Source organism: Nicotiana sylvestris, chromosome 8 (assembly GCF_000393655.2).
Source record: "Nicotiana sylvestris chromosome 8, ASM39365v2, whole genome shotgun sequence".
NCBI classification, from domain to species: domain Eukaryota; kingdom Viridiplantae; phylum Streptophyta; class Magnoliopsida; order Solanales; family Solanaceae; genus Nicotiana; species Nicotiana sylvestris.
The window spans coordinates 1,794,189-1,821,099 of record NC_091064.1 but is presented as its reverse complement, the minus strand read 5'-3'; the positions used below and the strand labels follow the sequence as shown (position 1 = coordinate 1,821,099).

The window sequence follows — 26,911 nt, the reverse complement described above, 5'->3', positions numbered from 1 at the left end:
TATTGAAAAATGTTCATTTTGCATCGTGCTCATCCTGCACATTTATTAAGGTGATTTTAACAAAATGACTTGACTCAAAAATATTTTACAAAGGGGATCAAGTTTTGAACACGGCCTTTAAACACTTCGGGGACGAAGATTTTAAGGCTGTGTGGGTCAACTGGACAAAAATGCTAAACAAGACCCAAAGGTGGCTGTTTATGCAAAGTCAGCCTTCCGGCGTCCCTTTTCGGAATCATTCGGCTATTTATGATAAAACAGCGTCACCTGACTTATTTATGACTCTTTTAAAATTTGACACATCTCTTTTTATTTATTTATTTATTTATTGATTTTGGCTATTTTAGCAAAATGGGGTTGAACCCGACGAGGGTTGCCTACGTATCTCACATCCGGTGAGAATCAAACCGGCGTAGTTCGGGCATACCGTAAATACAAAAAATCAAATAAACCTAGAAATCAAGAATACGTATTTTTATTATATTTTTTCTTCTTCTGCAAAGAGATAAAGACTAAAGAAAATATTTATTATTATTTTTTTTAGGAAATATTTGGACTATTAGTCTGAATTTATAAAAGGGGTACTACGAAAGAGACAACATTTTTTTTTTGAATTATGAATTTCCGTTTTTTTTTTACTTTTAAATAAATACCTTCTCTTTTTTTGATTTTGGAAGTGATAAAAAAAAGAAAAAATTTTATATTATTTTTTTTTAATAACTCAAACTAAGAAGACAAATTTTGTTTTTGTTCTTTTTTTTTTTAGAAAAATTCCGGCGAGGTTTTGACACTACTTGGACATTGGTTTTATTTTTCCAAAATAAGTAATTATCTCCCTACGCTGCTATTTTCTTTTTTAGAAACTGGTCAGCATGCGGAACTGAAGCAAATAAATGCGCAAAGCAGATAGGAATGCAGCAGGATGGTCTTTTCATTTCAGGTTGCCTGTCCTAGACGGACCCAACCCCTGTGTTGAGCCCCCTAAGTCAAATGCAACATGATGCAAATAAACGTTCCTACTAGGGATCTGGCATGAAGTTTCGTTATACTAAGTTTATAACCTGGGCATTTGTTCTAGACTGTGTACCCGAGCAGACAACTCGAGTCGAGGAGGGGGCTACGTACCGGGGACCCGCGAGATCGTCCGGCTTTGTAACTTGTCCGACCTCTTTCTTATTTCAGGTATCGACACTAACAGAATAAGGAGTCTCGACCAGCGAGCTTCTCCCCGGAGGTAAGAAGAGAAAGGTTTTGGCACAGTTTATATACAGTTCAGATAATATCAAAGCGGTAAAAAATAACATTTAGCACGTTATGCAAAAACATGTAATAAAGATCAGATAATAAAGCCAAATATAACAATTATTCTAAGCTCGAATTCTTGAACCCTGAACCGGTGGTTCTGGGTTAACATTCCCCAGCGGAGTCGCCAGAGCTGTCACACCTCCTTTTTGCGCGCCCGCCCCGAAGGGTAAGATGCGCGAGGGGAGTTTTTCCAATTTAAGTGATAATATTCTAAATGGGATTATTTATTTAATTCAGAGTCGCCACTTAGGAAAGGTTTGGCTTTTGGTGTCCCAAGTCACCGGTTTATCTTGAATCCCAAATTGAGGAGATTTTCGACTTTTCCAAATGAAGTCTGCGAACCAGAAATTCTAAGTAAGGAATTCTGTTGACCCGAGGGAAGGTGTTAGGCACCCTCGAATCCCGTGGTTCTAGCACGGTCGCTTAAATTGTTATAATGGCTAAATATCTGATTTAAATACATGTTATGACTTACGTGCTTTTATTAAGTTTAAACCGCTTTTATTATTATCATTTATTTTTATAGAATTGCAACGTCGTGAAAATGCATCTCGAACCACGTCACAATCAATGCACCCGTAGTTGTTAACACATTTCGACTCCGTTGAGATTTGAATTTGGGTCACATAAATGTGCACCCGAATTTAAGAATATAGTTTACTTAAACCGTGCCTAAAAGTCTAAACGCGTTATTATTTTGAGGAAGGCCATGAAATTCACTAAACGGTCTGTCCTGAATTCTAAATATTTATTATGGTTAATTATTGAGGGCCCCGCAATTTACGTTTTTATTTGGCGAGGCTCGTCTCATTATTTTAGAAGGAACATCCTAAAGCGACTACATTTCTAATGTGTTTGTCTCTAAAAATAGAAGAAAAGATGCATGCTAATTCAATTATATGCTTTGGCCAAATCCAGATTTTGGTTAATCGTCTGATTAATTATTTACAGAGTGAAGAAACGTTGTACCTCATGAAACATGCTTTTAATTTGATAGAAGAATTATATACAAGATTGATGAAATGCTACGACTACTACAAGAGCTCCTTAACTTTAACTTATTTAGACAAGATTAATTAAAACCACTTATTAGAAGATGCGACTAATGATATTTGAAACTCATCCTATAAACTGCCTAATGAAGCTGAAACTCGAGAATCTGAAACTGTATTATCTTTAGCTAGATTTAAACGGCCATTTGCCCTTACATATTCAAAGCATGCTGAAAAAGCGAGTTTAAGTTAACAATCGTGTTAAATAGCTGCACATTTCATGAATTGTATTTACATCTTGTATACTACTAAACGAGTCAAATGTCGCAGTTTTAGATTGGCATAAACTTTAATTAAGTACAACCTTACTAATGTATCTCTATTAGGCTAACAGACTAGAAACTTACACATCTTAACAACATTTATAAAAAAAATTGTAAACAATGCAACAGATGATTATAACTCCTTCAGATCTTTCGATTCAACTTTCATTGCAACATCAGACATATTCGAAATGTGTACCTGAGGAAATGCTTACAATGAAGAAAGCAGGGGAGTCAGTTGAGCAGCAGTGTAAACGAAACAGCAGCAGTAACAGATAGCAGCAACAGGACAAGTTCCGATGCAAGATACAATTATAGACGAGGAAAAAGTGGAAAATGACAGCAGTAGGCAGTGTAGCATTAACAAAAACTCCAGGCAGACCAAACCAAAGGAAACTAAGCACGAAATACCACCAGTAATCTCAATCGAGACTTGGAAGAATCAGTACAGCCCAACAGGTTGACAGCAAATGAAACCCAAACAGAAAACAGTTTCTCCTGAAATTTCTGTATATTCTCTGTTTATTGTTCACTCCCTATCTGTGTATATAGCTTCTCTCAATGTGTCTGTATGTGCTTCTTTATGATATCCCTCTCACTATCTCTTTTCTTCTTAAACAAAACAGTGCCAATTTTCAGTCTTGAAATCTATTTTAGTTATCAGAAGAACTCCTCTCAGTTTTTTTTTTATCTTCTTGAACTTCAAAACCTCAATGATTTAGTCTGAATCCCCTATCTCCGTGTTCTCTTCCTATGTCTGCCTCTCTAATATCAGATGTCTTCCCCCTTTTCTGATGGAAGTTCTTCCTTTTATAAGCCTAAAGTCTGCCCTTTAACAGCCTGTTCATCAATCACCCAAACACCCTCCCATGTGCTCTCTCTTTTCAGTTCCACTTAGTCATTTAAGTATTAACCCCATGACATTCCCTTGGCAGGCTTAACTTTCCCATTTTATTAACTAAAAGCAGACATGGGCAGCAGGAATATAATCTGACAACATATGCTGTCAAACTATTTTAATCCAAAAGGGCCTTTATGCACATGTTGTGCACAAGTGCACATGCCCTCAAATTTAGATTGCAGCTAACAATCTACCCTTTTATTTTCAGATTCAAATACAGCAACTATAAGTGACCACACTTGATTCTTACTTTGATTCAAACAAAGTTGCAGCAAGCAACAGGTTCAATTGTTAACATTTGAACTATTGAAATTAATTGACGACATTTGTCGACTCGACTATACTAATCATAACATACACAATCGTAGCCAAAAATCAGACATTTAAACAGTATCGACACATGATTTGAATTGTACTCACCAAACAGAATTGTACTCGAGGAATCAGTTAGTCAGTTCAAATTTGTGAATCAGCTAATTGCACAACACATAAATACATACGCATTATCAGAACAAATAGAAGAAGGATTCAAAACACCGAGGTTCAAACAAAGTGGACAGGACACAGTTGATAAAATTCAAAACACAAAATTTTACGAAACATGAACAGCCTTTCAAACAATCACATGGACTAAAACAAATAAAGAAAAGAAAGCAAAACTTAGCTTAAAACCCGAAAAATCAAAATCTTACTTGGATTCGAACAGACCTTTCTTAAGGCTGAACGGACTTTAATCGAAGTGTTTCTCAGATGAGAAACACTTCGATTAAGGTCCATTAGACCTTAATCTCTTCGGCTTGAACGGATATGGACCAGTGACGAGGAACCCTAAGGTTCCAAAAATCAGATCTGGGATTCATGCTTCCCTGATCAGATTCGGACCAAACCAAGCATGGTTTGGTCACGAGGAGGGTCTGGGGAGTGTCTGGTGTGAAACTGGGGTTAAACGGTGTAAGTCAAGTTCCGACTCGGATCTTCAAACGAAGATTCGAGAAGGTGGGAAGGGATTCGAGTTACGTGGTTAACAGATCCGTGTTCCGGATGGCAAGGGGGTTCTATGGTGTTAAGGGTGGGGTCACCGGCGTCCGTGCCGCCGGTTTTCATGGTGAAGGATACATGGGCGGCTAGGGTTTTTTGGAGGGGGAATGGGATGAGGACGAAGGTGACCTAAAGCCGGGGTTCGGATAGGGGGGCAGGGTAAGGTTATGGGTTTATACAGTTAGTGAGGGGTTGATTCCTAACCGTTGGATGAGGTGCGATGAAGGGTCAGGATCTCTTGGCTGATAGGGGACGGTGTCGTTTCATCTTTAGAGGGTTTGGGTCGGTCCGGGTGGAAACGGGTCGGGGTCATCAGTGGGTTATGGGGAGGTGATCTTGGCCGTTGATCATTCAGAGATCAACGGCTCAGATCAAACTCAACCATTACGACGTCGTTTGGACGTCCTTGGTGTCAGCTGGACTGGACTGGGTTGCACAGGGATTTTGGGCTGAGTTTGTTTGGGCCAATTTGTTTAAAATTGGCCCAAGTCCGAAAAGATTTCTTTTTTTTATTATTATTTTATTTTCTTCTTTATTTTAAAAACAAAAAACTAAGTAAATCAAATTAAAATTAAATAAACACTTAATACAATTGTTTGCACACACCTTAAAATATTTTAAAACAGGTAAAATCAAGCAAGAACAAAATCACGGACAAAGATGCCTATTTATGATTTTCTATTTAACAACCGGATTACGGTTCAAATTATGCATGACACATACATTTTTTGTATTTTATTTTAATAAAATAAAATGGGCAAAAAATCATAAATAATTAACAAAGTGTCATGTAAAAATCCAAAAATTGTACAGCAGGACCAATTGTTATTATTATTTTATTTCTTTTGGAGCGATTGTTGCGCGAAACAAAAATCACGTGATCACAATACCAATGGTTCCTAACACACAACTCGTGAAATAAGACGGTGAGTTATTCGAAGATCCAGAGAAATATAGGAGATTGGTTGGGAAACTGAACTATCTTACAGTAACTCGTCCCGATATCGCATACTCTATCAGCATTGTGAGTCAGTTTATGTCTTCGCCAACAGTCAGGCATTGGGCGGCTCTGGAGAAGATTCTTTGTTATCTAAAGGGATCTCCAGGACGGGGTCTAGTATATAAGAATAATGAACACACTAACATTGAGTGTTTCACATATGCAGATTGGGCAGGGTCAAAAACCGATAGGAGATCCACGACAGGATATTGCGTTTTTGTTGGTGGAAACTTGATTTCGTGGAAGAGTAAGAAACAAAATATCGTATCTCGATCTAGTGCGGAAGCAGAATACAGAGCTATGGCACAATCTGTGTGTGAGGTTGTATGGGTACATCAACTATTAAGTGAAGTTGGCTTCCAAACTACATTGCCAGCAAAGTTGTGGTGTGATAATCAAGCTGCTCTTCATATCTCCTCTAATCCTGTATTTCACGAAAGGACTAAGCACATTGAAATAGATTGTCACTTTGTTCGTGAAAAGATTCAACAAAAGCTCATCTCTACAGGTCATGTTAGAACTGGAGATCAATTGGGAGACATTTTCACAAAAGCTTTGAATGGAGCTCGAGTTGAATATATCTGTAACAAGTTGGGCATGATCAATATATATGCTCCAACTTGAGGGGGAGTGTTGACATACAAGTTGTCTAGCACATGTATACACATGTACTACATCATAGCTAGCATATGTATATGAGTTGTATAGTAGGTGTAATACAAGTTGTGTAGCACATGTATACACATGTACTACATCATAGCTAGCACATGTATATGAGTTGTATAGTAGGTGTAATTAGGTGTATGGAAACTAATAGATTAGGTGAATTAATATTATAAATAGGCCTTGTAATCTTCTCTTCTAGATATGAAATATAGAACTTCTTTGGTTTCTAACAGTAAGAAACCCTCACTTCTAACCGAGAGGTTGTGAGTTCGAGTCACCCCAAGAGCAAAGGTGGGAGTTCTCGGAGGGAAGGATGCCAAGGGTCTATTTGGAAACAGCCGGTAAGGTCTGCGTACACATTACCCTCCCCAGATCCCACTAGTGGGATTATACTGGGTTGTTGTTGTATGACAAGTGAGTGCACTGAAGCGAGCTCACTGAAGAACTCAAGTACACAATCCTAAGGAACTAGGATGGGGAATAATTCCTGAACAGAGTTGTGTGAATTGATTAAGCTGGAGAGTAGAAGAGTTGGAATTGATATTATTGATTGTAATCTTACACAATGAATTAGAATGCCCAAAACTACCCAGCTAACAAATACTTATAATGGTTCTCTCAGAGGTGGATCCAGGATTTAAATTCTATGGGTTCAATTTTTAAGATTTTTAACATTGAACCCATTATATATTTAAAGTTATGGGTTCAAATCTATTATTTTTGCAATTTTAATGAATTTTTACACATAAATTTCTACTTCGCGTCGAAAGTTATGGGTTCAATTGAACCCGTAACTCTCACACTGGATCCGTCTCTGAGTTCTCTAACTAACTCCATTGGCCCACTTAACCGACTAACGACCTCCAAGTAAAAGACTGTAATACCCGCACTATAAAATTGCTAAAGACTATAATGCCCTCCCTATACAATTGTTATGTAACAAGTTCCCCCTCTCAGAAAATGTCCTTGTCCTCAAGGACAGAAGGAGGGAAATTGCGCGTGCAGGGAATGAGTGTCCATCCATGTGCTGTCTTCTATAGGACAGTTAAACCATTTTACCAAGACTTGAGGGACTGAATTGCCTTGCTTCGTGACTACCCTGTTTTCTAACACATCTTCAGGATCCATAACAATATGACCATGAGGGGAGAGGGAAACATGTAGGTCTGGGATAGCAATAGCAATGCCGACATGTTTCTTCAGCTGTGACACATAGAAAGTGTGATGAATTTTAGCTTGAGGGGGAAGATCCAACTGGTAAGCAATTGTTCCTACTTTATTCAAAATTTTGAATGTGCCAAAATACTTTGGGCTAAGTTTATGGTAAGAGTGTCCCTTTAAAGAGATCTGCATGTAAGGCTGGAGCTTTACAAAAACCCATTCACCAACATCAAAGCTTCTGGGAGTTCATTTCTTGTCTGCCAGTACTTCAACGTTTTGGCATAGATGACAAGACTAAGCCAGTTAGTACTCCACTTGCTTCCCATTTTAAGCTAAGTACTACTATGTCGCCAATGGATGAAGCTGAACGAGAGTATATGTCAAAGGTACCATACGCAAATGTTGTTGGTAGCTTGATGTATGCAATGGTTTGCACAAGGCCTGACATTTCACAAGCTGTTGGAGTTATTAGCAGATATATGCACAATCCAGGGAAGGAGCATTGGCAAGCTGTGAAGTGGATTCTACGGTATATTCATAATACTGTAGATGTCGGGTTAGTTTTTGAGCAGGAAGACAATCAGTCTGTAGTTGGATATTGTGACTCAGATTTTGCGGGTGATATGGACAAACGAAGATCAACTACTGGTTATGTGTTTACTTTTGCAAAGGCACCAGTTAGTTGGAAGTCTACTTTGCAGTCAACAGTTGCTTTGTCTACAACAGAGGCAGAGTACATGGCTATTACAGATGCTGTGAAAGAGGCAATTTGGCTTCAAGGATTGCTAAAGGAGCTTGGTGTTGAACAAAAAGGTATCACAATTTTTTGTGATAGTCAAAGTGCTATTCAATTAGCGAAGAACCAAGTTTATCATGCAAGGACGAAGCACATTGATGTTCGGTATCATTTCGTACGAGAAATCATAGAAGAAGGTGGAGTCACGGTGAAGAAAATTCATACTACAGAGAATCCTGCTGATATGCTGACAAAGGTGGTGACTGCGGTCAAGTTTCAACATTGTTTGGATTTGATCAACATTGTTGAACACTGAAGATTGAAGATGAAGACACAACCAAAATTTGTTATTGAGAGAGAATTGAAAATGTGGAATTTTGCCAAGGTGGAGATTTGTTGAAGTTTGGCAAAATGCCAAAGTCCCACATTGGTTGGGAGTTAAGTTTGGGGGGGATTTTTCCCCTATAAAAGAAGGCCTAATGTTTAGGATTGAAACACACCTCTCATTTGCCTTCTCATCTGTTTAAGGCATTTGTATCTTCTCTCTTTAGTATTATTTCACTTGTATTTTTGGAGTGGAATAAAATATTGGTTGTGTCCGAGGAGTAGGCAAAATTAGCCGAACCTCGTAAATTCTGGTGTTCCCTTTATTGTTGCTTTATTGTCTTATTTATTATTTGGTGGCTGTCATAATTTTTGGTATAGTAGTTGTGACTTATTCACACTATATACATTTGGCTTCCGCAACAATTGGTATCAGAGCCAAGGTACTGTCTAAGTATGCTCTGTGGTTGCAGCATAGTCTGATCTTCCACATCAGAAAAGATTTATCTTGGTAACTGAGTCAAGGTTCTGTCTGAGTATGCTCTGTGGTTGCAGCTTAGTCTGATCTTCCACACCAGAAAGGAAATAATCTTGATTTGTGTCGTCAGCTATTAAATAATATTTGTGTCAAAGATGGGAGACAATAAACAAGAAGAATCTACATCAAGTGTCAACAATACGTCATCATTGGCATCTTCGCTTATGACAAGAATTGTGTCAAATGCGAAATTTGCGGTAGAAATTTTTGACGGGTCCGGACATTTTGGGATGTGGCAAGGCGAGGTTCTAGATGTCCTTTTTCAACAAGGGCTAGATCTGGCCATTGAAGAAAAGAAACCAGATGTTATTGGAGAAGAAGATTGGAGAATTATCAACCGTGTTGCTTGCGGTACCATTCGATCCTACCTTGCTAGAGAGCAGAAATATCCATACACAAAGGAAACTTCTGCAAGTAAATTATGGAAAGCACTGGAGGATAAATTTTTGAAGAAAAACAGTCAAAATAAATTGTACATGAAGAAGAGACTGTTTCACTTCACCTATGTTCCTGGTACCACGATGAATGAACATATCACCAGTTTCAATAAGTTGGTCACAGATTTGCAAAATATGGATACAACTTATGATGATGGTGACTTGGCCTTAATGTTGTTGGCGTCACTTCCTGATGAGTACGAGCACCTTGAAACTACTCTACTCCATGGAAATGACGAAATTTCTCTCAGAGAAGTTTGTTCAGCTTTGTACAGCTATGAACAAAGAAAGCGAGAAAAACAGAAGGGCGGAGAAGGAGAAGCACTGTTTGTGAGGGGTCGTCCTCAAAATCAAACGAGGACAAAGAAGGGAAGATCCAAGTCAAGATCCAGACCCAGCAAAGATGAATGTGCCTTTTGTCGAGAAAAAGGGCACTGGAAGAAAGACTGTCCGAAGTTGAAGAATAAGGCCAAACATAACAATGGAAAGGCCATTATGGATTCAAATGTAGCTGATTGTGATGATTCAGACTTCTCATTAGTTACAACAGAGTCATCAACATCATCAGACATATGGTTGATGGACTCGGCTTGTAGCTATCATATGTGTCCCAACAGGGACTGGTTCGTGGAATTTCAAGAAGGAGAATATGGAGTCATCCACACAGCGGATAACAGCCCTCTTACCTCATATGGCATTGGTTCAATACGATTAAGGAACCATGATGGAATGATCAGAACATTGATAGATGTTCGATATGTACCGGATTTGAAGAAGAATCTCATCTCTGTGGGAGCCCTAGAATCAAAAGGGTTCAAAATCATTGCAGAAAATGGAGTGATGAGAGTATGCTCCGGTGCACTAGTGGTAATGAAGGCTAATCGGAAGAATAATAATATGTACCGCTATCGTGGCAGTACAGTTATTGGGACAGCGACAGTAACATCCAGTGACGACAAAGAGGCAGAAGCAACCAAGCTATGGCACATGCGCTTGGGACATGCTGGAGGAAAATCCTTGAAAACTCTATCAGATCAAGGATTGTTAAAGGGAGTAAAGGCTTGCAACTTGGAGTTTTGCGAGCATTGTGTCAAAGGGAAACAGACAAGGGTTAAATTTGGTACAACGATCCATAATACTAAAGGTATTTTGGATTATGTACACTCTAATGTTTGGGGTCCTTCCAAAACACCTTTATTGGGTGGGAATCACTATTTTGTAACCTTTGTTGATGATTTTTCCCGAAGAGTGTGGATGTATACAATGAAAAACAAAAATGAAGTGTTAGGAATTTTTCTCAAATGGAAGACGATGGTGGAGAATCAAACATGCAGGAGGATCAAGTGTATTCGCACAGACAATGGAGGTGAATAAAAAAATGATCATTTCAATAAGGTCTGTGAAAATGATGGCATCGTCCGACACTTCACTGTTAGACATACACCACAATACAATGGAGTGGCAGAACGTATGAACCGAACCTTGCTGGAGAAGGTACATTGTATGTTGTCCAATACTGGCTTGGGCAAAGAATTTTGGGCTGAGGTAATTACATATGCATGTCACCTCATTAATCGTCTAGCATCTGCTACTATTGATGGCAAGACATCATTTGAAAAATGGTATGTAAAGCCTGCTGTAGATTATGACTCTTTGCACGTGTTTGGCTCAACTGCATATTATCATGTGACAAAGTCAAAATTGGATCCAAGGGCAAAGAAGGCTATTTTTATGGGAATTACTTCTGGAGTCAAATGATATCGCTTATGGTTTCCTATGACAAAGAAAATAATATTCAGCAGGGATGTTACCTTTGATGAATCTGCTATGGTAAATAAGGTAACAGAAGATACCAAACAAAATGAAGATGCTTCTAAGCAGGTGGAGTTTGAGGGAAAATTTATTTTTCCTACACAAGAAGCAGAGGAGGAAACAAATGAAGATTATCCTCTGGAAGGAGAGCCAGTAGAGGAGATTTAAACTCAGAAACCTCAACAAAAACTTGAATCAATAGCAACCAACAGGCCAAAAAGGACAATAACGAAACATGTTCGTCTCATAGAGACGGTTGCTTGTGCAACCTTAATTGAGCTGATGATGTTCCTACCACTTATAAAGACGCAGTCCAAAGTTCAGAAGAAGATAAGTGGAGGATTGCCATGAATGATGAAATACAGTCCCTTCATCAGAATCATACATGGAGATTGGCCAATCTCCCGAAGGGAAAGAAAGCAATTGGGTGCAAATGGGTATTTGCAAAGAAGGAAGGATTTCCTAACCAAGTAGATGTTCGCTACAAAGCAAGATTGGTGGCCAAAGGATATGCTCAAAAGGAGGGAATTGATTACAATGAAGTATTTTCTCCAGTTGTAAAACATTCCTCCATTAGAATTATGTTGGCTTTGGTAGCACAATTGGATTTGGAACTAGTTCAGATGGATGTAAAAACTGCGTTTTTACATGGAAACTTGGAGGAGGAAATCTACATGACTCAGCCAGAAGGATTCAAAGTTGCTGGAAAAGAAAATATGGTGTGCAAACTTGAAAAATCGTTGTACGGATTGAAACAATCTTCTAGACAATGGTACAAGCGATTTGACGAGTTTATGTTGCGGCAAGGGTACAAGAGAAGCAAATACGATCATTGTGTGTATTTGCACAAGCTTAAAGATGGTTCCTTTGTATATCTTCTCCTATATGTTGATGATATGTTGATAGCTTCCAAGAATTTGGAAGAAATTGATAAGTTGAAAATTCAACTGAAGAAGGAGTTTGAGATAAAGGATTTGGGTGAGACAAAGAAAATTCTTGGCATGGAGATAATAAGATATAGACGTTCAAAGAAACTCTGTTTATCTCAGAAAGAATATTTAAAAAGAGTACTACAACGTTTTGGCATAGATGAAAAGACTAAGCCAGTTAGTACTCCACTTGCTCCCCATTTTAAGCTAAGTAATACTATGTCGCCAAAGGATGAAGCTGAACGAGAGTATATGTCAAAGGTACCATACGCAAATGTTGTTGGTAGCTTGATGTATGCAATGGTCTGTACGAGACCTGACATTTCACAAGCTGCGGAGTTATTAGCAGATCTATGCATAATCCAGGAAAGGAGCATTGGCAAGTTGTGAAGTGGATTCTACGGTATATTCATAATACTGTAGATGTTGGGTTGGTTTTTGAGCAGGAAGGCAATCAGTCTGTAGTTGGATATTGTGACTCAGATTTTGCAGGTGATCTGGACAAACGAAGATCAGCTACCAGTTAGTTGGAAGTCTACTTTGCAGTCAACAGTTGCTTTGTCTACAACAGAGGCAGAGTACATGGCTATTACAGAGGCTGTGAAGGAGGCAATTTGGCTTCAAGGGTTGCTAAAGGAGTTTGGTGTTGAACAAAAAAATATCACAATTTTTTGTGATAGTCAAAGTGCTATTCAATTAGCGAAGAACCAAGTTTATCATGCAAGGACGAAGCACATTGATGTTCGGTATCATTTCGTACGAGAAATCATAGAAGAAGGTGGAGTCACGATGAAGAAAATTCATACTACAGAGAATCCTGCTGATATGCTGACAAAAGTGGTAACTGCGGTCAAGTTTCAACATTGTTTGGATTTGATCAACATTGTTGAACACTGAAGATTGAAGATGAAGACACAACTAAAATTTTGTTATTGAGAGAAAATTGAAGATGTGAAATTTTGCCAAGGTGGAGATTTGTTGAATGACAGAAATCCCACATCGGTGAAGTACCAATTTTGGTTGGTACTTCACCTTATAAAAGGAGGCCTAATGTTTAAGATTTAAATACACCTCTCATTTGCCTTTTTATTTTCTTAAGGCATTTGTATCTTCTCTCTTTAGTATTATTTCACTTGTATTTTTGGAGTGGAATAAAATATTGGTTGTGTCCGAGGAGTAGGCAAAATTGGCTAAACCTCGTAAATTCTGGTGTTTATTTTATTATTGCTTTATTGTCTTATTTATTATTTGGTGGCTGTCATAATTTTTGGTATAGTAGTTGTGACTTATTCACACTATATACATTTGGCTTCCGCAACAGTCTCCTTTCCTTTTTTGTACAAGATAGAATAGTCATAGCCCATCAATTTGGCTAACTATTTTTGTTGACTAGGAGTTGAGATTCTATGCTCTAACATGTATTTAAGATTCTGATGGTCTGTCTTAATCACAAAATGCCTGCCAATCAAATAAAGTCTCCATTTATCAATGGTAGCTACAATGGCCATCATCTCCTTTTCGTAGACAGAAAGCTGTTGATGTTTCAAACTTAGAACCTTGCTCATGTATGCTTTAGGATGCTCAGCTTGTGTCAAGGCAACGCCAATCCCAACTCCACATGCATCTGGCTTAATAATAACCTCCAAGGAGAAGTTTGGTAAAGCCAACACTGGTGTTGTGCTCATAGCATGTTTCAGTTATTTGAATGATTTTACTGCCTCTTCATACCACCCAAATTTATCCTTTTTAACAGCTATGTCAAGGGTCTTGCAATGATCCCATAGCCCTTAACAAACCTCCTGTAATACCCCGTTAAACACAAGAACCCTCTAAGCTCTTTAAGAGTCTTGGGAGCAGGCCAGTCTAACATTGTCTTCACCTTGTTAGGATCTGTTGTAACTCCTGATTGGATGATGATATGTCCAAAGTAGTCGACCTCAATTTTCCCAAAGGATCATTTGCTGAGTTCAACAAACAATCTATGTTGCTATAATACATCAAAGTATCTGAGGAATCTACCCTTAGCCCTTTTCGCAACCATCTCTGTTGCTGACAACCTTCTAGATCCTTGAACTGTAGGTTTGTTGCCTACCTTCTTAGGACCATTATGCTTAACCATTCTACTGCTTCTACCATTTTGTCCCATACTTGAATCTTTAGAGAATATACCCCATAAATTACTAGGATTTGGGAGTACAAATCTTGAACTCCTCACCAAAGATTGAGTTTGTCCCTGCTGTATTTTCAGAGATTACTCAATTAGTCTAGCTTGACTATAAGCTTTCACAAGTGTTCTTGGACTCAGCATACGTACTTGCACCTCTACCTCAGGCTTCAAATTGGCCAAGAAAATGCTAATGGAATGTTCTTCTGTCAACTCCACCTGATTCAATAGCTCATTAAACTTATCAAGGTATTCTTGAACACTTCCCGTCTGTTTAAAGGCAACTAGTTCTGCCATGGGATCTGCATGTTCCACATCTCTAAATCTAAGATGAACAACTCTTACATAATCATCCCAATCTGGAAATCTTCCCATTCTAGCTTTCATATACATTTTGTGCCATTGTAAGGTTTTCCCTTCCATTTTAATGCACGCCGTTTGAACCTTATTATCCTCAGAAATCTTCTTGTAATCAACGAATTGCTCTGCTTTGTACAACCATCCATTAATGTCTCCCCCTTTGAACCTAGGGAAATCGAATCTCTAGTAACGCCCATTAGGGGGAAGATTGTTACCTGGAGCGTGAAACCCCTCATTTTCTGCCATCGCGGAAGCTCTGTTAATCTCACTTAGTGGGGGTTTGAGAGGATAGTGTGTAGACCTTATCCCTACCCTGGGGTAGAGAGGCTGTTTTCAAATAGAAACCCAGCATCCTTCCCTCCAAGAACTTCCCCGTTGTTCTTAGGAGACTCGAACTCACAAACTTTGGAAGTGGAGGTTGCTTACCATCAGAGCAACAATTGCTATGTAACATGCACTCAATAAAGTATCCATTCAACTAGTATAAAAGATAGTCCCTTCGGCTATATCTGAAAAGATTGAAAAATTATAGAGAAGATTAACATGACTTTTGCGCAAGTATGACACATACAAATCAATGAATAAACTAAAATTTTCATGAAAAGAAAAAGAAAAAAAAACTTGAATTCAAAACATGCATTTCCACGACGTCCTCGTTATGCAAAATGCATTGATGACTTAAAGGGTGTTTGGCTAAGTTTATAAGCTGGTTAAACTGACTTATAAGCACTTTTTGATTTATCCACGTGTTTGGTAAACATCCAAAGTGCTTATAAACTAAAATCAATCATAAGCCATAAGTTGGTCACCCCTCAACTTATGACTTTTCAGTTTATAAACACTTTTAGTTTGACCAAGGTTTTTACTGGTTTAACCATAATAATATTTTCTAATTCACAAAATACTTTTCCAAAATCAAATTTCCCAGCTTTCTCTTCATTCCATATTCGTTGTTCATCCTTTTCTTTATAAAGAAACTTTTTAATTTATAATCTTTTGTAAAGTTTTAATGATATATTAGTCTTTTTTACAAAAGAATAGCTTATTAACACTTTTTTATCGAACACATCAACTGCTTGTTATCAATTTCAGTATTTTTATCCAAACACGTAAATGCTTAATTAAAGAATCAATTTCAGTACTTAAAAATGCTTTTCAGTACTTCAAGCTTATCTACAATCAGCTTATCCAAATGGTTCTTAAACTATTATTTTTCTTTTCGAATTTATGTAGCATACTTTTCTTTTAGTCTATCCCCCCTCAAAAAAATCACTTTTATCCTTTGTGAAACTATTTAATTCTAGCACATCCCATTTATTCATTTAATTACATGAGCTGTTGGACCGTCATCACACTAATGCTTGCATTAGATTAGATTGTCTATATCATACACCTTGGAGTGTGACCGTTCCCCGGATCCTGTGTGAACGCAAGATGCCTTGTGCACCGAGCTATTTTTTTGAGGGGTCTTGGACCCTCACCACTACTCATTTATATGAAAAGACATGAAGCTTTCATCACGACTCATAAGGATAATTTTGGTATAATGCATATATTTAGCTTACATGTTAAAAGTATTTTTTTTATTTTTTACATTCTATGTTCTGTTAAACATAATCACATAAAATGAGAAGGAACGAGTATTAACATTTGTCGGAAAACCAACATTTCAGTAGTAACTTTTGTCATAAATCCAAATAGCCGCTCATCTAAAATCTTAAACTAAAAATAGCTGTCAGATGTAAAATATATATATAATTAATGTATAATCTATGTATACCTGTTAGAAAAAATAAAACATAAATCTGGCCAGCTATTTTTGTAATATATAGCAAGATGAGCCCAAATTCAAAAAGATCCTCGGCCCAAGCCCAAATTTAACGGGCTAAATAGAACCAAACCAAAAAAATAAGCCCAAATCTGAATTTCGCTATCTGCTTTAAATCCTCGCCAAAACCCTTCTTCTCCGCCGCTTTGCTTCTCTTCATCTCTTTCTGCAGCAAAGCTCCTCAGACCGAATCGAAATGGTACGTTTCCATCTATTTTCTCAATATTTTTTTTTTCACAAAATAGAGTAGTGGATTATAATGCTTGTAATTTTCATATTAAACCACAACTTTTTTATCTTTGTTCATAATGATTTTTACAAGTTATTAATCTGTCGTTAATCAATGAGTTGTTCGATATAAGTTGTAGAATTAAAAGTGGATCTACTAATTTTTTGTGTTTAAGAAGTAAGAAGCAATTTTCTGCAAATTTAAATGACTAAAATGCACCGTCCCTAGGGCTTTGGTCTAGTAGTAAGAGCGCAGCTTGTGATGTGTGAGTTAAACAAAATGCCCGGTATTTAAGTGGAGAAGCGTAGAGCAGTGGGCCCGTTGTCCCGAGGGGATTTCTCGGTTATTAAGAAAAGGATTAATATGCACCCATTAATTTGTGTTTTTGAAGAATCGAATTTTTGAAAATCTAAGTTACTTATGTGAATACGTTGATTCGATGAGCAGGCTTCAGAGAAGAAGTTGAGCAACCCAATGAGGGAAATCAAGGTTCAGAAGCTAGTCCTTAACATCTCCGTTGGTGAAAGCGGAGATAGGCTCACCAGAGCAGCCAAGGTCATTCATTTTCCTTCCTGATAGCGTTTAATACTGTGTTTAGAACTTGATTTCATTGTTGTATTGTGAAACTGAAATCGGCATTGTCTTTTTCCTTACTGATAGGTCTTGGAGCAACTCAGCGGCCAATCCCCTGTTTTCTCTAAGGGTTAGTTTCTTGAACCTCAATTTATTCCACTTTTTTTTCTTCTCTATTTTCAGATATTTAGCTACCTTTGTCTCAAATGCATAGTCAGTTGTTCTTATCTAGTTCCGTGTCTGTCAAATGTATGAGTTAACCTTTGATATGCTCAGTTGATGAATTAATTGATTAACACTGACATGGCAATTTTGTTGAAATGTGCAATTAATTTCTAATCAGTACTGTTTAAATGTGGAATCTCTTAATTTCCATGCATTATATTGTATTGGAATGAAGTGGGACCTGATTTGAGCTGAAATAAATAGGATTCATTTAGTCAACCCTAACTGATGTAGAATTGAAGTGTAGCTGATTGATATATTAAATGTTAGGCCACAAGGAGTAACCCGTTTTTTATGCTATCCTATATGCATCCTGAAATCAGGCTCATTTATACATGTAACCCACCCCAACTAGTTTGAGATTGGGTTGTAGTAGTAGTTGGTGGTGGTGGTGGTGACCACGGCAGCAGCAGTGTTTGAATCCCTTAAGTGAGAACACCAACCGATAAGAAATGGTTGTGTACTTCTTTAGTTTTGTTTTTGTTGAGCTAGATATGCAAGAATTCGTTGAGATTGGGTTGTAGTAGTAGTAGTAGTAGTTGGTGGTGGTGGTGACCACGGCAGCAGCAGTGCTTGAATCCCTTAAGTGAGAACCAACCGATAAGAAGTGGTTGTATACTTCTTTAGTTTTGTTTTTGTTGAGCTAGATATGCAAGAATTCGTTTAACTCCGAATATGCAATGATAAAGAAATTGATATCTGCTTGTTCACACATTACAATTGGTGTTTATACATTGAAACATTTGTATTGAGGTAAATAAATTATTTATTGACTTTAAGTGATCTAGTATCATCCCTCATTCTTTGTTGACGATGTTTAGTTCCCTCTGATGGTTGTATTGCTCTCTTTGACAGCTAGGTATACTGTGCGGTCCTTCGGAATTAGGCGTAATGAGAAGATTGCTTGCTATGTCACTGTCAGAGGAGACAAAGCTATGCAGCTCCTTGAGAGTGGATTGAAAGTCAAGGAATACGAGTTGTTGAGAAGAAACTTCAGTGAGACTGGCTGCTTTGGTTTTGGCATTCAGGAGCACATTGATCTTGGAATCAAGTAAGCAGATGTTATCTAGCTATATCATGCTATTTCGATTATTTTCACATTCAACATACTTAGTTTTCAATTTTATAATCTGGAGGTGACTATCAGCATAGGATTGTTACCCATCTACTGCCCTGTATTTATGTCTGTAAAATGGTTGTGCCTTAACTAATTTCTGTTATATAGGTATGACCCTTCAACCGGTATCTATGGTATGGATTTCTATGTCGTGCTTGAGCGCCCAGGATACCGTGTTGCTCGTCGTAGGAGGTGCAAGGCCCGAGTTGGAATTCAGCACAGGGTCACAAAGGATGACGCAATGAAGTGGTTCCAAGTCAAATATGAAGGTGTTATCCTTAACAAATCCTCAAACATTCAGTAAGTTGATATCCACTGTTGGATCAGTTTGTCCCCCAGCAAGTTTATGTTTTCTATGCATTTTGTAGACCAACATTTAATACTTCTAGAGTTCAAAGGTTTTGAAGAGTTGCTGTTATTTGGCATATCAGGATATTTTATTTTGTTTACATTTTTGCTATCAGATGGTTTTAATTTTATTATCCTTCTTGATTGGTTGAGTTTCAAATGTTGCAAGCAAAGCAGAATTATTCTCACGACTATGGCTCTGATTTGTAAGAACGATGTCTTTATTGGACTGCGTTACCTAATATGATCTTTTACACGAGGAGATTAGTGTCTATTGGAAACAACCTCTCTACCTGCATTAAGTAGGGGTAAGGTCTGCGTACAGACTACCTTCCCCAGATTCCATCCCGGGTTCTCCTTTTTAGACAAGGAGATTAGTAAAAAATGATATTAGAGATCTGTGAAAAAATAACACCTGAGATTTTTGTAGGGTCATTTTCATCTATTCAAATTGTAAGTTGGCACGAGTGATCATTTCTATTTGTGTTTTGAAAAAGGTAACTATATTAATGTTATTATGAGCAGAGCTTTAATTGTCCATTTTATGTATTATGTTGCCATTTACCCCCGTCTTTCTTCTCTACCCCTCCTTTTTGCCAAAGAGTTTCTTATCTCATTTCTTCCCATCTCTACTTTTTTGCCAAAATTAGGTTACCTCACAAAAGGCTGTACATATTTAATTAATTTTTTTAAAAATATATTGTTTGAGCGAAAGTTGCGTTCGGCTGAACCCGTATATATCTTTTTTTTGATGTATAAAAACGAGGAAAATCCTCGACTCTTTCTTCTCTTTTGGTGGTGGTGTACAACATAAATTTTTGAGGTATAATCAATAAGGAAAACTAACCAATAATATTTTGACATCCTTACTCTCCATCGACACAAGCAAAGGTTTCTCTGACTGATCAGTCAAATTATTATTATTATTAAAAATAAAAGAGGCTTAAATAGTTTTTTTAAGGTCAATCACTAATGACATAACCTCAATTCTTATCTTCTTTCATTAATTAGTCCTCAATTAGTCCAGCCACTATAGTTTATTTTTCCACTTCTGACGAAAATCCTTTGCTAGAATCGCGCAGTTTTAAGTTCATATTTATCAAGCTGGAATTAGTTGTCCAATAATTTTGGTTGTTAATAAAGAATTCAACAAGAAAAATAATTTGAGCTTGGTTCGAGGAGTTAAAACTTTTTCTATTTTAAAGTGAATAGTTACCTTATATTTTTTTTATTTTTTTTTACTTTAATTTATCACTCTTGTGGTAGAGTACCTCTATGGTAAATTGGTGTAATGGGGAAAAAACTTACACTAAATGCATGTTAAGTGTTTGCATATAAATTTTTATTACTTAAACATGATTAATGAGTATATAATCTCACTTATTAAACCACTTAACTATTACAAGTTAATTTGTTTTGGTGTAAGTATCTTGTCTAAGTAAGTTTTATCGTACTTCTACTATCAAGTATCAACCAATAGATTAAAAATTCAAGTTACGTGGAGTGTTGGTTTCCTTTTTCTGTAAATGACTGGGACAATCATACTGTAAATTTTTTTGTTCCTAATGTTTATATCAAATCGACAAAATGCAAGATATTTATTTTCTATAGACACATTTATTAATCAAGATGAACTCAAGGGCGGCCAAAGGTAAAGCACTAAAGCGGTGTCTTTAGGCTCTAGAATTTTGAGGGCCCTAATTTTTGGTTTTAAATTCTTATTTGGTGTCCGATATTTAATTTGTGTCACGACCCGGATTTCTCACCCTCGGGAGTCGTGATGACGCCTACTAATGTGAGCTAGGCAAGCCAATCCTTTAACCACTTACTTCATTATCCAATTATTTCTTTTTAACAAATATAAGGCGATAACGTAATAACAGCGGAAAAATCCAAATTTAAGCGGAAGACAATAATAACATATATGAAATCTGAATCTATTACAAATACTTAAGCCTGAACCACCCAAAACTTAGTGTCATAGTGTCATAGATTTGCTACATTTCAAAGTCTGAAGAAATAACAGTACACTATTTCTGAATAAAGGGAAAAATGAAACAGGAAATAGGGATAGAGGGAGACACCAGGGCCTGCGGACGCCTGCAGGTCTATCTTGGATCTCCGCGTGGACTGAAGGTAGCCTCCAACTACTATCCAAAAGCTGCTCCGGGATCTACACATAGTGCAGAGTGTAACATCAGCACAACTGACCCCATGTGCTGGTAAGTGTCTAGCCTAACCTCGGCGAAGTAGTGACGAGGCTAGGACCAGACTACCAAATAAACCTGTGCAGTTCAAATATATACAGCGGAAAATAAATACAGATATAAACAAGTAAAGTTGGGAGGGGGAAACATGCTTCGGGGAATAACAGGTAAAAACATGATATCAAGAGAATTATAAAGAAATCAAAATCCAATCACTAACAAGAATAAGGAAAACAAAGGCAGATTTCACTTTCTTTTCACATCTTGTTGCAGGCGTGCAACCCGATCCCATTTCCTGTATCTTGTGGCAGGCGTGCCACCCACTCCTATTCTACTTATCTTGTGGTAGGCGTACCACCCGCTCATATTTCACTATGTCTCGTGGTAGGCATACCTCCCGCTTCCATTTTATCATATCTTATGGTAGGCGTACCACCCGTTCCCATTTCATCGTATCTTGTGGTAGGCGTACCACCCGCTCCCATTTTATTATATCTTGTGGTAGACGTACCACCCGCTCCCATTTCATTATATCTTGTGGTAGGCGTATTACCCCCTCCCAGTTACAAGCCAACAATAATCACGAGGAGTCCGACAAGGGAACAATAATATCAAACAAACATCCCGGCAAGGGAACAATAATATTTCAACAATATCCCGACAAGGGAACAATAATATCCCAACAATATCCCAGCACAACAACAACAACAACAACGACCCAGTATAATCCTACAAGTGGGGTCTGGGGAGGGTAATATATACGCAGACCTTACCCATACCCCGAAAGGTAGAGAGGCTGTTTCCAGGAGACCCTCGACTCAAAAAAAGAAGAAGCAACATGAGCCGATATATTAGTACCATAAAAATGCATAATAAATAACAGCAATATAAGAGATATGAAACAATAATATCTCAACAATATTCCGGCAAGGGAACAATAATATCTCAACAATATCACGACAAGGGATCAATAATATCAAAATAACATGAGAGGCACAATAAACCACAACGGAGTCATAGCCATCTATAACACAAGACTCACGGGCATGCTTGACACCAACGTATAGATGCTCGTCACCATGCCTATACGTCGTACTCCACAATTAACACGTAGCAAATAGACAAAACTCCTAATATCTCAAGCTAAGGTTAGACCAAACACTTACCTCGAACTTCCACGGCCAACTCAAGCCTCAAACACCGCCTTTCCTTTCGAATTCGGCTCCAACTCAATTATATCTAGACATAATAGACTTCATAACATCAATATATGCTAAACAATCCAATTCCAATGCTTAATTATAGCTTTCTAATCATTCTTCCCAAAAAGTCAAAAATTGACCCCGGGCTCGCTTGGTCAAACACACGAGGTTCGAACCAAAACCCGATCATCCGTTCACCCACGAGCTCGAATATATAATTAGTTCCAAAATTTGACCCCAAAAAGAGGTCTAAATTACAAATATATAAAAAGCCATAACTCTACCCAAATCACTAATTTTGGACCCTTAAGAACATGACTTAAGCCTAGAAATCTAAAGAGTGTTAATGGAAATTGAAGAAAATGAGTCTAAGATTACATACCTATGAATTGGTGGTGAAATCCCCTTCCAAAAATCGCCCAATTTGGAGTTGAAGAGAAGAAGTTATGAAATTTTGTCTAAATCCCGTTTTTGGTTCTGTTTTAAAATCACTGGATAGGCCTTCATTGCGTTCGCAATAAGCCTATCACGTTCGCGATGAAGCCAGCTTAAGTGACCTTCGCATTCGCGATAAACAGCTCACGTTCGTGGAGCTTCAGCTCCCAGAGCCTTCGCGTTCGCGTCCAGGTGGTCGCGTTCGCGTAGGTTATAGTACCCCTCCCCCTGCCCAGGCTATAAGCCTTCGCGTTCGCGATACCAGGTCCGCGTTCGCTAAGGGAAGACCCCCAAATGCTTCGCGTTCACGACTTGGGTCTCGCATTTGCATGGAAGGAATTTTCCTTCAGCATGAATAGCTCATCGCGTTCGCGAGGGTCCTCCCGCGAACGCGAAGAAGAAAATCTCAGCACACCAGAACTGAAAAACATACAACTTGTTGAGTTCCAAAAACCTTCCGAAACACACTCGAGCCCTCGGGGCTCAAAACCAAACATACGTACTAACACAAAAATACCATATGAACTTATCTGTGCGATCAAATCGCCATAATAACATCATTAACATCGAATTAAACCCCAAAATCAATGAATTATTTAAAAACGTCTTAAAACATCAAGTTTTGTATTTAAGGTCCGAATCACATCAAACGGATTCCGTTTCTTTCCAAACTTCACAGGATTTTCTTAAATCACAAATAAGACCTGTATCGGGCGCCGAAACCAAAATACGGGCCCGATACCAACATGTTCTAATCAAAATTCATTTCCAAATCCTTTAAACAATTTCAGAAAACAATTTCCTTTCAAAATTCATTTCTCGGGCTTAGGACCTCGGAATTCGATTCCGGGCATACGCCTAAGTCCCATATTTTCCTATGGACCCTCCGGGATACTCAAATCACGGGTCCGGGTTCGTTTACCTAAAACGTTGACCGAAATCAAATTAATTCATTTTATAGTCAAAATTTATCATTTCTCACAGATTTTCACATATAGGCTTTCCGGCTACGCGCCCTGACTGTGCACGCAAATCGAGGTGATGCTAAAAGAGATTTTTAAAGCCTCGAAATGCAGAATTTTATTTTAACACAAGTGATGATCTTTTGTGTCATCACAATTTGGGACATTGATTAATTAAAATTCGTATCATGTAAAATCTATTAAAGTGGGAACTGTTCCTTATAAGGGATTTTTTTCGTTCCAAATACTGAAACTGAATGCTTCCGATTAAAGAGGGAGATATGCTATCCATCCCACCACAACTCTTCTCGTGAGACCTCAAATCTTTTTAAGAAAATATTAAGTATTTCAAAGTAGAAAAGTAAAATATTTTATATAAAAAAAAGATTACATTAATCATTAGAAAATATGTAATACACTTTTAAACTCTATTTTTTTCTCAGGTTTTCATCATTGTAACAAGTATATTGAAACATCAAAAAATTCTTTTAATACAAAGGTATCAACTTCTTGAATTATGTTCTATTACTTAAGATCATACTACAGATGAGAGATTAAATGGTTTGTTAAATTTTTTTTAAGTAATTTTATTCTCAAAAAGCTAGAAAAATCTACTTCAATTAAAAATATATATAATTTTTTTTAAAAGGGCCTCACATTAAAGTTTGACTTTAGGCCACCAAATTTATTGAGCCGCCCCTGAATTGAACATGAACTCATATGTAATTTTACTTTATATTGGTGTAGAACTAAAGTGTGAATAAGTATTTACCCAATAAGGTGGTGTTTTATGAGTTCTTACCTCTCCAACAATAATTATTCTCACAAATGGCAATACTATCTATGTATCAGTAGAGAATCTGAACTACTATTCTCTACTAGTACCTGGAAAATCAAAAGAAAATTCTTCAATTATTTCCCATGTGAAAAGAACTAGGGGTGTTCAAACCGAACCGGAAAATCGCATCAAATCAAAAAACCAAACCAAATTGATTAAAAAACCCGACTAGATTTGGTTTAACTTGGTTTGGTATTGAGTAAAAAAACCCGAACCAAACCGACATATAAATATATAAATTTTATTTATATTTTTAAGACTATATAGTGATTTTTCTTTAGAAAATGTAGAAATATTTGGGATCCTCTCATGTATTAACCTTGAAAGCATAAATTAACACGACTAAGAAAATAACTATCATATATTACTAAAAAAATTCTCCCATTAGAATATTTTAATAGATCATATGTTTGTCAATTTTTTCCATATTTACTAAACATATATTCACTTATCAAAGCTTTATCTATAATTTTAATAAAATAAGATTGAAATAATATTCATGTAGAAAAAAAACCCGAAAAATCCGACAAAACCGAACCAATCCAAACCGATATAATTGGTTTGGTCCATGTACACCCCTAAAAAGAACCATAATTAAAAATAGAACCATTTCTCTCACATGTGAAAAGTATTTACCATGAAGAAAGTAAACTATGAATTTTTTTTTTCATTGTAAGTGGAGGAGCTACTTTTCATAACATTGTTTGAAACATAATATCGTTTAGGGTTTAAGTTGTAATAAAATATTTATACCATGTAATTTAAATTACTGTAGTAGATTGCTTGTTATTTATTCTAGGTTATTATTTATCTTTTAATTGATCTAATTACATAAATAATTTTTTTATATCGTTAATACTTAGAACTTAAATTATTTTTTTTTGTTGTTGTTTTTGGCCTTTCAGAAAGCGCGATTTAATAATATGGATTGATCTTCACTGCTTCTCTTTCCATGAATTACTATTTCACTTTATGATTATTATGGTTTTAATTAAAATCGTTTTCTCAGTAATATAATAAATAAAAGAAATGAAGAAATTAAACTCAGCGCATAGTGCACTTAAATATTTTTCTGCTTTCAATCCCAAATTTCAAATCAATAATACTATATTGTGAGTAGTTGACTCCTTTGGCAATCTAAATTTTTTCTAGACTATCAATGTACGAAACTTAAACTCATCAATTTAAAGTGGCTAACTTGATAAATTAAACCCTAAACTCATCAATATTAGAAACTTAAGAATTAATATCTAGCAAAGCAAGAACAAGATTTCAGCACTAGCTAGCTATAGCGAAAAAAACTACTCTTTTGGTAATGGAAGATGTGCTACAAAAAGATTCATTTTTTCGCATCCAATTAGAAGACTCCACCGAGTTCTTTCATAAAAGTCCGATAAAATTGGAACGATACAAAGGAGATTTTAGGGCGACACTATCGGATAATACACCTGATTGTCCTTTATCCGGTGACGAAACTAAAATTAGCATAAAATATTTGTAAATTGTTGATCTTTTGGTGGTTTTTATCTTTTTCTTATGGGGTTGGGGGGGGGGGAGGGGGGATCAGTGATGATTGAAGAAATGAACATGTTAGTTATTTTTTAGTTATTAATGTTCTTATTTTTTTTTCCAATTTAATTTAGTATACTATTATCACTTATAGTTGAATGAAAATATCAACCATTAAGGTAGAAGTAAGAAGTTTTAGTCTCCATCTATTTATCCTTACGTTAGTGTATGATTAGTTTTCGCGCATCTTGATTAATTTTTTAAGGTACTTGTTATCTTTTATTAGCACATGCATCAATTGACTCTACGCTCCTTTTCTTTTTTTCCTTCTTTTTTTGGATTTTATCTAAAATTCGAACCCCCCTAATTTCTCGAGATCTTTCTTACTTCCAAACTACCAAGCAGAGCTACCTTAGACTAAGGGATATCAATTTACACCCATCGCCGAAAAATAATATTGTGTAATTAAAAATTTATTTTATGTATATATATAATATGTTGAACCCCTTAACTTTTTCGCGTGCTTACTTCTTAATATTTTTTATACCCCTTAACTTATGGTGTTCAGTTTCTTATCCCCAAGGGCCAAGTTTCATTAGGACTATCCATAAACAAATACTCTTCTCGTCCTATTTTAACTGTTGTTTTAGGTCTTTTCACGGCCATTAAGAAAATAATAAATACAAGGTATAGTTTATTAAATTATCTTTATTAAACATTATTTTTAGAATTGAACAGTATTAGAAAGTACT

The 26,911-nt window shown here is 36.8% G+C and overlaps 1 protein-coding gene and 1 non-coding gene across 2 annotated transcripts; both read left to right on the top strand.

Moving 5' to 3' along the window:
* Positions 1-15,176: 15,176 nt before the first annotated feature.
* On the top strand, positions 15,177-15,282 carry LOC138876592 (U6 spliceosomal RNA). The gene has a single exon (XR_011401938.1). It is a non-coding gene; the product is annotated as a U6 spliceosomal RNA (small nuclear RNA).
* Positions 15,283-16,602: 1,320 nt separating this feature from the next.
* On the top strand, positions 16,603-19,166 carry LOC104242701 (large ribosomal subunit protein uL5z). The gene is made up of 5 exons (XM_009797773.2): positions 16,603-16,713; positions 17,191-17,298; positions 17,404-17,446; positions 18,397-18,592; positions 18,767-19,166. The coding sequence occupies exons 1-5, from the start codon at positions 16,711-16,713 to the stop codon at positions 18,960-18,962; spliced, it is 546 nt and encodes a 181-aa protein (XP_009796075.1). The 5' UTR covers positions 16,603-16,710; the 3' UTR covers positions 18,963-19,166.
* The last annotated feature ends 7,745 nt before the right edge of the window (positions 19,167-26,911 follow it).